At 39.2% G+C, this 13,507-nt stretch overlaps 1 protein-coding gene across 1 annotated transcript in view; it reads right to left on the bottom strand.

Annotated features, from left to right (window-relative positions):
* Window positions 1–13,507, bottom strand: part of LOC124620822 (GTPase Era, mitochondrial) — a 41,874-nt gene that overhangs the window by 22,778 nt on the left and 5,589 nt on the right. Inside the window, exon 3 of the mRNA XM_047147096.1 lies at window positions 8,679–8,853. Within this exon, the coding sequence (XP_047003052.1) occupies window positions 8,679–8,853 (175 nt within the window). The remainder of the gene's footprint in view (window positions 1–8,678; window positions 8,854–13,507) is intronic.

The raw sequence follows: 13,507 nt of genomic DNA, 5'->3' as shown, positions 1-13,507 counted from the left end.
CCCAACCCCTTGCCACAGGGATCACGCTCCAGTGGTAGACCAAGGTGCAAGACCTGCCCAGTCCACTAACCCAGCACTTTCTACTCTTATCCTACCTCATCAGAAGCTGGGCCACCTGTGAAAGCAGCCGTGTCACATAGCAACTCCGCTGCAAACACTGCACAGATTTTTATATCGGTATGATTACCAACCAGCTGTTCACCAGGATGAATGGCCGCCACCAAACTGATGCCGATAACAAAGTTGACCACCCAGTGGCACAACATGCAGCTGAGCACAACATGCTCAATTTCAATGGCTGCTTCACAGTCTGGGCCATCCGGATCCTTGTCTCCATTACTAGCTTCTCCAAACTATGCAGATGGGAGTTATTCTAGTTATCCTCACAATACATCCTTCACTTCCATAACCATACTGGCCTCAAACTCAGGTAACACACTGTCCCCATGCCCTCCATCCAACAGTTTCTTTTTCCTCCATCCTGCCACCCCCTCCCATTCATATCCCAACATTACCTTCGGAATGCGCCACTCAACACCAGCTCCAACAACTGTGTATCACGTGTCAAGCCCATGTACCTACCAACCGTCCTTCCCAGATTCCTAGTCAACAAACTGGCTGTCTCCCTCTGAACTATGAGCCACCAACCTCACACCACTCTCGTCCTACCCATCCAACCCAACATAGCCCTCACCACAACCTCCTTCAACAGCTGAAATGCAGCACTGTCACTGTTTGTCCAGCCAGCACCATGTAGAGGCATAGGTGTGTGTGTGTGTGTGTGTGTGTGTGTGTGTGTGTGTGTGTGTGGTGGGTGGGTGGGTGCGTGCGCGCGCGTCCGTGTTTGTCACGAACTTCTACGTATAGCACCTAAAAGATGGCTACTTAATATGCTAACAACATCAGTATTTACAATTACAAAAAGCAACTTTTAAATGATGTTAAATGAACAAAACATGTTTAGCTGTAACTTCTATTTTGTACAAAAGGTTCTTGGGTGAAACTTCAGGCATCGTTGTCAAATACTCACAATACTTCATTGCCACAACTGACCCAACACCTTTACATACAATGAACACAGCAGCCTCATATGTATACCAGTGTAAAAGGAAAATGCACAGGTGTGATGGTGCCACATTTGGTAGCCAACAGCAAAGTATTTCTAATAGGTAGAGGAGAGGACTGACTGACACACACACACACACACACACACACACACACACACACACACACACACACACAAAGGCTGTAATTTCTCTTGTGCCCTGCTGCCGGGCCACCCCAGCAGCTTCTGTCAGTAGCCATAAGTCAAGATACGCAACCATGTGAGCCAGTCTCTCTGCTGTTGCCATCGCCAGTATTAGCATGATGTGCTAAGCTGGAAGCCTCAATCGCTGCTGAGTTGTGAATCAAATGCTTGTTTAATTACACTGTCCAAGTATGAAGACATCAATGAGAGAATTTTAGTACCTTTGTAGTCCAAGTTGTGCCCTGCACTGAGATAATGTTTAGTAACGGTAGACTTTTCTGATTGTTCCAGACGTGTGTCGTCAATGTTCAATGTATCTATCTTCCACAGTGTGACAAGTCTGTCCAATGTTTGACTTTTCATAGTCACAGAGAATCTCGTAAATGCTTGGCCTTCTCAAACTAAGATTGTCCTTTTCCAACTCTAATACTTTTGCAAGTTTTGTTGGTAGATGGAAGCTGCATTTCACTTCATGTTTCTTCAGTAATCTCACTGTTTTTGAAGTTACACTACTGACATACGTCAAGACAACCATTCCTCCTGTTCTTCACTTTCTTCTAGCTCTTCGTATTGTCTGACACGCACCAGACACAACCCACGCCAAATCTCCTGTTCGGAATACCCATTTTGCAGGAATATAGTAAAGAGGTAGCAGAGTTCTTCAGATAAGCTGTCTAAATCCGATATGGCTTGTCCTCTGCAGAACAACATCCTAAGCACACCACTTCATAGTGAAGAATGGCTGGTGGTCTCCAAGTATAACATCACGTGTGTTCATTTACAATTTGCAGAATGATCCAAGGTGCTGAACTACCATTCCTGAACATGGTGTGGAAAAGTTTCTACAACACTACAAATGCTTACAGTCCCACTGACATGTAACACATTGAGGTAAAATAAATAAAAAATTTAAAAAAAACCTGACATGTAAAGCAAACCTCAGGTACACTTTCAGCAATTTTTATCAAACTTTGTACACATACAACTTACTATATGGAAAGAAACACTATATATTCATAGCATTTCTATGGACAGGGATGGGGGTAGAGGAAAGAAAGGGGGGTGACATATAGGGAATACTCTGAACAGCCTAGAGAAATTTCAACCAGATTCATTATATGTATCTCAATTGTGGTGTCACTGCCAGACACCACACTTGCTAGGTGGTAGCTTTAAATCGGCTGCGGTCAATTAGTACATGTCGGACCCGTGTGTCGCCACTATCAGTGATAGCAGACCGAGCGCCGCCACACGGCAGGTCTAGAGAGACTTACTAGCACTCGCCCCAGTTGTACGGACGACTTTGCTAGCGACTACACGGACGGAGACTCTCTCATTTGCCGAGAATATAGATAGCATAGCCTTCAGCTAAGTCAATGGCTACGACCTAGTAAGGCGCCATAGCAAGTGATAGTTATCGTATGAAGCATGTCTCATCAAGAACGATGTATACAAATGATGGATTAAAGTTAAGTATTCCAGAAGCTACGTACTTTTCTTTATAGCATTCATTACGTATCCTGTTTCAGACCTCACGCCAGCCTGCGTGAGCTTATAGCATGCATTTCGGCCTCCTCTAGCAATATAACATTAATAACTAGGAAAAGGTATTGAAAGTCTTTCTTGGACACATGTAATTCATTCTGTTGGATTTTTCTAAGAAGGCTTGCATTCTCATTTTGCTTGACTTGTTTTGGGGCAGAAACCAGACAGCAAGATCATCAGTCCTATCAGATTAGGGAAGGATGGGGAAGGAAGTCGGCCGTGCCCTTTCAAAGGGTCCATTCCGACATTTGCCTGAAGCGATTTAAGGAAATCATGGAAAACCACCGGCCGGAGTGGCCGAGCGGTTCTAGGCGCTACTGTGCAACTGCTACGGATGTGTGTGATGTCCTTAGGTTGGTTAGATTTAAGTAGTTCTAAGTTCTAGGGGACTGATGACCTCAGAAGTTAAGTCCCATAGTGTTCAAAGCCATTTGAACCATGGAAAACCTACACCAGGATGGCCAGTCACAGATTTGAACCATTGTCTCGAATGCAAATCCAGTGTGCTTACCACTGTGGCACCTCACTCATTGCATTCTCGATTGCAATCAGGAAAACAGTGGCAGTCTATGGAGTAAGATTGCAACGTCTCTCTCGTAGGCAACTCTATGTTGCTTGCTCAAGAGTGGGTTCACCCAATAATTTATTTATTCTTGCACTAGATGGGCATTCTGTTAGTAAAAGCGTGAATGGCCTTTCAGACCATGATGCACAAATTTTAACACTAAAAGGCTTTTGTACTCAAACCAATGTCATATTTAATTACCAACTATGTAGGAAAGTTAATCCAACAGCAATAGAGAGTTTTTTTTTTTTAAACAATGCTTTCCATAACACATTTCTCATGCTCTTTGAGAGTTGCTTTCCATTAGAACATTCTAAATGGGGTACTAGCAGTAATGGACAGCCTGGGTGGCTGACTAGTGGGATAAGGATATCATTTAGAACAAAGTGGGAACTATATAAAAATGTTAGAAGTGGTCACAATAAAGCTACAGTAGCCCATTACAAACAGTATCGTAAGGTGCTCAAAACTGTTATTAGCAAGGCAAAGAGTATGCAAATAGAGTAGCTAATTCACATGATAAAATTAAAACCATATAGTCAGTTGTGAAGGAAGTGTCTGATCAGCAGCACAGGGTCGACGATATAAAGTCAATTCGCAGTAAAAATATTTCTGTTGCTGATAAATCAGATAAATGTACAGTATTTAACAATCAGTTTCTGAGCATTGCTGGTGAATTAAATAAAAATTTAGTTTCTACAGGAAATCACATAACTTTCTTGGCAAATGCCTTTCTGAGACTGATGTCTGAAATACTCCATTATGATACAGACAAGAGGGAGATTGAGTCAATAATTAAATCACTGAAGACTAAGGACTCTCATGGTTATGATGGAGTGTCTAGCAGAATATTAAAGTACTGTGCTGCACATGTTAGCCCTGTATTTAGCCATATTTATAATTTTTACTTTAAGAATGGTCAGTTTCCGGAGCGATTAAAGTACTCAGTAGTAAAGCCGCTTTATAAAAAGGGAGAAAGAGATAATTTAGATAATTTTAGACCTATTTCTATGCCATCAGTGTTTACAAAAGTTATAGAAAAGGCTGTGTACGTAAGGTTAATTGATGATTTTATATCACACGATTTGCTATCAAATGTACAGTTCGGCTTCAGAAATCGTTTAACAACTGAAAATGCTATATTCTCTTTTCTCTGTGAGGTACTGGATGGGCTAAACAAAAAGTTTCCAGCAAAAGGTCATTATTCAGAATGTTGATAACAGCTGTGATGTGGGATCTGAGTGGGGTACTGTCAAGTGGGGGGTGCCCCAGGGATCAGTGTTGGGGCCGCTCCTGTTCCTTATTTATATAAATGATATGCCCTCTAGTATTATGGGTAACTCTAAAATATTTCTGCTTGCTGATGACACTAGCTTGGTAGTGAAGGATGTTGTGTGCAAAATTGACTTGGTTTCAAATGGTGCAGTACATGACCTCAGTCCATGGCTTGTAGAAAATAAACCAACGTTAAATCACAGTAAGACTCAGTTTTTACAGTTTCTAACACACAATTCAACAAAACCTGACATTTTAATCTCACAGAACGGGCATATAATTAGTGAAACTGAACAGTTCAAATTTCTAGGTGTTCAGGTAGATTGTAAGCTGTCGTGGAAAGCCCACGTTCAGGATCTTGTTCAAAGACTTAATACTGCCATTTTTACTATTCGAATGGTAACAAAAGTGAGTGATACTTCGACACGTAAATTATTCTACTTTGCTTATTTTCATTCACTTATGTCGTATGGTATTATTATTATTATTATTATTATTATTATGTGCGATTGGACCCATACGGATCACGCAAAGCTTTTCCGATTCAATTTTTTAATTCTCCAAACTTCTCTCATTCTTTCCCCATGAATTCTCTTTCTTTCCTCTGACCATTTTGTCCCCTGTCTCTTGCAAACTTCATTCTCGGGTTGTACTTTCCAACTATTGATTTTTTGCCTGTATACATTTCTGTTTATAACTTCTGAAGAATTTATTTGTGCATTTGCTAGATCTGTTTTGGTTTCTTGTATCCAGGGTATGGTTTTCAATTTTTCAATGTATATTAAAATTTTGTGGGAGAGTCTGGGTGTTGGGAGTCTGTGGATATGACCGTAAAATTTTAGTCTTCTTTTCCGGATGTCTGAGGCGAGGTTAGATAATTTTTCTGTAGTTTTCCGAGACTGTAACCTGTATCCATCTTCCGTTCTTTTTGGGCCAAGAATCTTTCTGATAATTTTGCATTCCTCTTTCAGAATGCCTTCCAGGTCGCCTTTTCTATGGAGTGTGAGTGTTTCGCTGGCATATAGTGCTTCGGGCTTGATTACTGTATTGTAGTGTCGTATTTTTGAGTGAATGGAGAGACACTTTTTATTGTAGATGTTGTGGGTTTTCCAGTATGCTCTTTTCAGTTTTTGCAGTCGAACTTTTTGTGCAGTTTTCTCTCCCCCTGTGGGTTCTAGGACCTCGCCTAAGTATTTAAAGAATGGAACTCTCTCAAATTTGTCCATATTTTGTAGTCAGTTTTTGAGTTTCAAATTTTGAGCAGATGAATTTGGTTTTTTGGAAGGAAATTTGTAGCCCAACTTTTTCGGCGCATTCTTTGAGAATGTCTATCTGTTTAATTGCTGTGGTCTCGTTTTCTGCTAGAATGGCCACGTCATCTGCAAATGCCAAGCATGAAATTTTAATACCATCTTTAGATCTTCCTAGTTGTATAGGCTTCCAGTAATTTTGATTCTTCAGTTCTTTTTCCCATTCTCGGATGACTTTGTCTAAGACAAGGTTGAAGAGGAGTGGAGACAAGCCGTCACCTTGTCTGACGCTGGTTTTGATCAGGAAGGGCTCTGATATTTCACCCAGGAATTTTATCTTAGAAGTTGTGTTTGTGAGCGTTTCTTTGATAAGGTTTAGGGTTTCCGGATCGAGTCCTAGCTCCTCAAGGATAATAAAGAGAGATTGCCTATCGATTGAATCATAAGCCTTTGCGAAACCAACAAAGGAACAAATGATCGGACTGTTTCTGACTGCTTTGTATTTTAGTGTTGTCTTCAAATTGAAAATTTGTTCTGCACAGGATCGGTGAGGGCAAAAGCCAGCTTGGTATTCACCAATACTGTGTTCGAGTTGTTCTTGGGTTCGTTGAAGAAGACAAGCTGAGAGGATTTTATAAGTGACTTGGAGAAGGGAGATTCCTCGATAGTTGTTTATATCTGCCATGTCTCCCTTTTTATGCAGTGGATGAATTGGGCGCATTTCCAGTCTTCTGGTAGTTTTTCTGTCTGCCAAATGTCTGTGATGATTTGAGTGAGTTCTTTGAGGGAATTTGGTCCAAGATTTTTAAGTAGTTCTGCAGTGATATTATCTTCTCCGGATGCCTTGTTGTTTTTCAGTCTATGAATATGTCTTTGGATCTCCTCTAGTGTAGGTGGTGGGGATTCTGGATTTGTGTAGATAGCAGTTTCTTGAGGGAATCTTGAAGAAGGTTCAGGACAATTGAGGAGTCCGGAAAAGTATCTTGCCAGCTCCTCACAATTTTCCCGATTTGTGAGCGCTAGTTTTCCATCTGGTTTTCTGAAACATAGATTTCGTGAGCCGTATCCATTGATTCTCCCAGCAAAGGTCTTATAGAAGTCTCGTACATTATAGTTACGGAAATTTTCTTCAATAGACTCACACTGTTCCTTGAGGTACTTCCTCTTGACTTGTCTGATTGTTTTTGCCACTTGTCTTCTGGTGTTGTGGAAGTGATCTAGATTTTCTGGGGATTTTTTACTGTTATACTTCAGAAAGGCTTTCTATCTTTCTTCCAGCGCTTTTTCACATCCAGAGTCCCACCAGGGGTGTTTTGTGTTCTTTTTCAATGGGATCAGTTCTTTTGCCTTCTTTGTAATTTTTGTTCGAAATTTTTCCCAAGAGTCAGCTGGTTCCTTTTCCCACTCCTCCTTCAGATTGGTTTCTTTGATTGTTCGTGTGTCAAATTTCATCATGTGTGTTTTCTTCGGATAGAATTTTCTTGGGGTGAATTTCACTTTAATGCGTGTTAAGTAGTGGTCTGAGTCAATGTTCGCCCCTCTGCGGACTTGGACATCATGGATCTCTTTCTGTACGAAATAGGAGATGGCAATGTGGTCAATCTGATATTTGCCGATCTCTTGTATGGGGGACCTCCAGGTCTTTTGTTTTCTAGGTTTTTTTCTCAAAGATGTAGACATTATTTTTAGATTATTTTGTTGGCATATGGTATTTATATTGTCGTATGGTATTATATTTTGGAGTAACTCTTCCCATTCTACAAGGATATTTTTGGCTCAGAAATGGGCGATTTGGGCAATAAGTGGTGTGAGTTCACGAATCTCTTGTCGACCTCTGTTCACGAGTCTGGGTATTTTGACATTGGCCTCTCAATATGTATATTCCTTATTGTCGTTTCTTGTTACCAGTATTAGTTTATTCCCAAGAATAAGCAGCTTTCACTCGGTTAATACTCGGCAGAAATCAAACCTGCATTTGGATCGGACTCCCTTAGCTCTTGTGCAAAAAGGTGTGCAGTATACTGCTGCATCGAATTCAAAAATCTTAGCAGTAATCCACGCCCTTTCAAATCAAAACTGAAGAGTTTCCTCATGGGTCACTCCTTCTATTCTGTCGAGGAGTTTCTTGAAAAATTAAGCTGATTCTTACTGTATTGCTGATAGCATTTACTTAAACTTATGGACTGACTTTTTTCAGGTTCACGAACATTTATTTTTATCTGTTATTACTTTTATGTTGTAAGTTCATGCACTGACACGTTCCATGACCTTTGAGATTTGCTCCTCAATTTGGTCCTACGGAACTTGACGTGTAAATAAATAAATAAACCTGGAGTGGAAACTAAAAACACTGTATATAATCTTGTGTTACATTAATAATAGAACGGATTTGTAAAAGTTATACTGTACATAATGTTTTTACCTTAGAAAACACTTAAATAAACTAAGTCTGGTTTTACACTATACAAGGTTTCACCCCCTTTGCTATTTAATATATTACTTGGATAAACAGGTAACCAAATGATGATTCGATGACTGTAACCAAACAATGACTCATAACCAGCTAGCAAATTAAAGAGAGACAGAAGGGGGGACATACAGGAATTTTAAAACAACTTCAGTGTTTCTGATCCTCTTTTAAAGTGTTGTTTAGTGGTCCTGGAGTCCGTGCAGTATAAAAAACATTGTGGATGAGTGGTAACTCTGTAGTTATGAAAGTAAAACCATTTTTTCTGAACCATTTGTCTTCTTACATTGCAATTTGAAAGAAATTTGTTTCAAATGAGCTTCTTACCTTATTCAGAACCAAAAACGACGATTTCTCAGGATATAGCTCAAGTAATCGCAATACTTTGGCATCTAGGGATCCAGATGTCCAACGGTTGCTAACATCATGTATGACTCCAAGTAAGTCTGCCTCCATTAATGCAAGTTCACTATCTTGTAGAAATGACTCTTCTAAATTGAACCTGCAAATAACAGAAGAGTATAACTGTTAGTGTGACCCTTTATCATCCTTCCTTCTCTCTCCTTTTTTTCCACTTTGCTACTGGGGAAGGGGTTGAGGAGGGGGAGGGAATAATTAAATATGGTATAGATCCTTCTCTTCCTGTCTTCTAATCTTTCCATTTGAAAATAGTTATGGTTATCTATTTCCAGCACTTTGCATCTTTAGAATTTCTTGCTTCATCTCTAGATGACTCACTGACATTCAGTTGTTCTTGCTTGCACTGTATGTATCACTTCACAATGCTTGTGATGTGATCAGCAGCTGATATTAGTGGCACTTGTCTTGATAGTTATATATGTGTCCCCCAACATTAGACAATGGTTTCTACATGCGCACACTGTTTAGAGGCAGCACAGATGGCTTTTGGCGCACATGCCATGACTGTTCTGTGGCCTATACAGAGGCAATGGCTCTGGCTTTTCAGTAGTTAAACTTTGTATCTGAGGATGGAAGCCAGCAGAAAAGCCAATATATCACATCAAATTGATTTAAGGGTCTGGCTGTAAACCCAACAAACATACTTGAATCACTATGTTGGAAAAGTCTATACAGTCATATGGAAGATTTTAGTTTCATACCTTGAATGAAAATCAAAACTGAAGCCCAACACGTAAGAATGTTCGTTACAAATGGCTCCTCTCCCACCACAGTTAAAAATTTCCCTTGTAACATGGTACAGGATCTTTGACAAACAGGTAAAAATGAAAGGGGCAGGTGGAGGACAACGAAACAAGCAAATAATCCTAATAAACAAAGGTCCAAAAACCACATGACTGCATATGTGAACACCTTATAAGAGTCCTAAAGGATCAAAACTGCAGATATGAGGACAAACACCTTACAGCATTTTTTCTACATAGTCACCATTCGTGTAAAGGCAGGCTTCAGCACATCACCTCATCAATGCCCATATACATTTAAAAACGTCAGGCATGTTCTGAATGCACAGACAACCATCCACAAAGAAATGCCAGAGTTCATTGATGCTATCAACAGGACTGGAAAACACCAAAGACACTAAATACTCATATGCAAAAAAAATTCAATGCGTTCAAGTTGGGGAACATGGGAGGCCATGGTAATGATGAAGCATGACCAATACATTTTTTGACAAAGATTTGTGCCACATGAAAGAGTGCTGGTGCAGCATTATGATGTATCCCTTATACACCCTTTCACCATTAGGAAGAACATACAAATAATCAATTACCTTGTGTTACAGTAAATGATTACCAGACATCACAGACATAGATTACCAAAAGCTGCCACAAAGTAACATTAATGCTGGTCTAGGACACTTCTTCCATATGTAATCTGGATCCAACTTGTGCATTACATATGACATAAATAATTTTTGGCATAAAATTAATGATGCTATAAGTGTTCCTCTTTCAAATATTTACAAGTGCACAATGCAATGCTTATTATATTGAGAGGTGTAGCACGTTAACATGGTTTAAAGTTATTATTTGTTAACAAACATTTGATAAATGAACTGTTTGTCTCTTATTTGACAGCATGTAAGATGTAATAGCAATGTGTAACCTGACTTCATTTGGCTTACCAATGTGGAGGAAATATCCTGCAGACAATTTTTTACAAAATTAATTTAAGTAATTATGGGAAAAATTTGTAACTTAAGGAATTTATCAAGAACATAACAGATTGTTCTACCGAAATATGGTCACAGTTGGCTCCTACATTATAAATAGGCTATACTGAATGTGAATAACAAGGTCCAACTGCAGTAAATGAAAATCAAAGCCAAGAGCAAGCCTACCATACCAAACAGAGTAAAAAGTTTCACAATATTTTTATATACATACATCAGGATAACGAACTTGTGGGCAGATTAGATTAGATTCAATTTTCATTCCATAGACCCAAAACTGAGACAATTCTCATTGGTGTGGAACAAGTCAGAAAGTATAACAGAAAAAACATAAAACATTTGAATATAATACTCACTACCCTGATCATTTGTCAAGAGTGTGTCAGTACAGATGAATACATTACAGTAAACTGGAACTGCTAATATTTACAGAATTAATACACTGTCAGAATGAAACATAGTTGCGCATATTTAATAAATTTATCATACACAAAATACCTACTCCTTACAGTTGTGACCAAGTGCTGTCAAAACTGAAAGGTAACAGACATTTTTACTTGAGATAGTCTAACAGTCCCTGTTAATATATTAATCTATGGAGTAGAATGAGTTGCCTATCAAAATGTTTTTCAAACTCTGTTTAAACTGTGCTTTATCTGAAACCAGATTTTTAATGATTGCTGGCAATTTATTGAAAATGTGTGTGCCTGAATGCTGGACCAATTTTTGGACCAATGTCGGTGATTTTAGGTCTTTATGTAGATTGTTCTTATTCCTAACGTTGACACGACGTATTGAGCTATTGGTTGGAAATAGAGATACATTACTTGCAACAAACTTCATTAAGGAATAAATACACTGAGAAGCAGTGGTTAGAATACAAAGTTCCTTGAACAGGTTTCTACATGATGTTCTTGAATTTACACCACAAATGAGTCTTATTAGATGCTTTTGCACACCAAAAAGTTTTGCTGGGTTTGACAAGTTACCCCAGAATATGATCCCATATGACGTAACAGAATGAAAGTAAGCAAAGTATGCCCGGTTTTTTTATATTTATATCTCCCACATCTGACATTATTCTTACTGCAAATACAGACTTGTTTAGCTGCTTCAGTAACTCTATGGTATGCCCTTCCAAAATGAATTTATTATCGAGTTGTAGTCCCAGGCACTTCAGTCTGGAACTGCGCGACCGTTAAGGTCACAGGTTTGAATCCTGCCTCGGGCATGGATGTGTGTGATGTCCTTAGGTTAGTTAGGTTTAAGTAGTTCTAAGTTCTAGGGGACTGATGACCTCCGATGTTAAGTCCCATAGTGCTCAGAGCCATTTGAGCCATTTGTAGTCCCAGAAATTTAACACTGTCAACCTACTCGATTGCATGTCTTCATATGTTATACACATGCTGGAAGGAAATTTCTTAAAGGTTCTGAACTAAATATAGTGGGTCTTTTCAAAGTTTAATGACAGTGAATTAGCTTTAAACCATTTATTAATTTGATTAGCAGCTCTTTATAAATTTGTACTTGACTTGCTACTTACTGCAATGTTTGTATCATCTGCAAACAAAACAAACTCAGCATCTGGCAATATTACAGATGAGTGGTAATTAATGTACACCAGAAAAAGCAACAGACCCAAGATGGAACCTCGAGGGACACCACATACAACTAATTTCCAATCAGATGAAGACTGTTTACTGCACAGGTATTTCACAACAATATCTTTTGTTTCCTGTTAATATACAAAACTCAAACCATTTCGTAGCACTATCGGTGACACCATAATACTCCAATTTACTTAATAGAGTGCTGTGATTCACACAGTCAAAGACTCTTCACAGGTCATAGAAAATACCAGCAGCCTCTAATTTGTTATCTAATGAATTAAGTACATTCTCGCTGTACATGTAAATAGCTTTCCCTATACCAGAGCCCTTAAGAAACCCAACCTGTGACTTGGACAATATATTATTTGCAGTTATAGTTCAATTCTTTTATCTTGGCGGCTCGCGCATGCCCGCCCAGACGCTGGAGATTGCTGCGTTGCCAGTTGCACACGACGCACGCGCCAATAGAAGCAGCGCCATAGTATAGCATAGTTCGCAAGCTTACGTGTAGGGGGGAGCGCGCAGTTCATGAAGTAAAGCCACCACGGCCGCATTAACCCTTTTCGCTGCTACAAAGACGTGCTCCCTGCATTCCGCGCTGTGCGCGATTTTGTCACTGCACTGCTCGCCTGTGCAGACACATTGTGTCCTGACTGCTTTGACACTCTTTATCATTCGATTCCACAAAAACTATTTGGCTCAAAAATTAGTTTTTTACCTATCTTCTTGACTGATACCTTCCCCCCATAAATGACTTAATTTTGTTTCGATGTTCAACGCAGTTATTATGCAGCATTAAATATAGTAAACCTCTGCACGAAATTTTGAAGAGTTTGCAGAGGTAAAAGTCCATAGAGTATACTTTCCGTATGGTCGATTTTAGTTGCCACAATGTTGAGAATGAAATGTGGACAAGATACCTATATATTTCATTTAATTTAAGTACCACGTAAGTGTCGTATGTAATATTGAGAAATATTCCACCTTTCGCGACTGTAACAAAAGTTTTACTTACACTGGGCACGTTTGGCTTTATTTTAAAGCACTTCAATCAATCAAAAGGAAGTAGACAAAATACATTAAACAAAACTGTGGACTTACAAAAACATTAGGACTTGAATATACCGTCTGTCAGTGAAGTGCTCAGAGCTATGTCAAATATAATTTTGTGTGTGGCACACACAAACAGCATTTATTTGCTAAAACACTGATGAGCCAACACAAACGTTGAATATTGTGCTACCGCAGCACAAAACTATGAAAGGTGACTTGGCAATGGAGGACACAAAATACAGTCCTCTTATGATGCTTCAAAAGAGAAAAACGTGTCTGCTCTAAATAAGTCGCTTATTACAGTTGCAAAAGAGGGATATATTTCAATACCATTGGTA

Source organism: Schistocerca americana, chromosome 1 (assembly GCF_021461395.2).
Source record: "Schistocerca americana isolate TAMUIC-IGC-003095 chromosome 1, iqSchAmer2.1, whole genome shotgun sequence".
Lineage (NCBI taxonomy): Eukaryota > Metazoa > Arthropoda > Insecta > Orthoptera > Acrididae > Schistocerca > Schistocerca americana.
The sequence above is the reverse complement of the archived record's forward strand: the minus strand, read 5'-3'. Positions and strand labels throughout refer to the sequence as shown.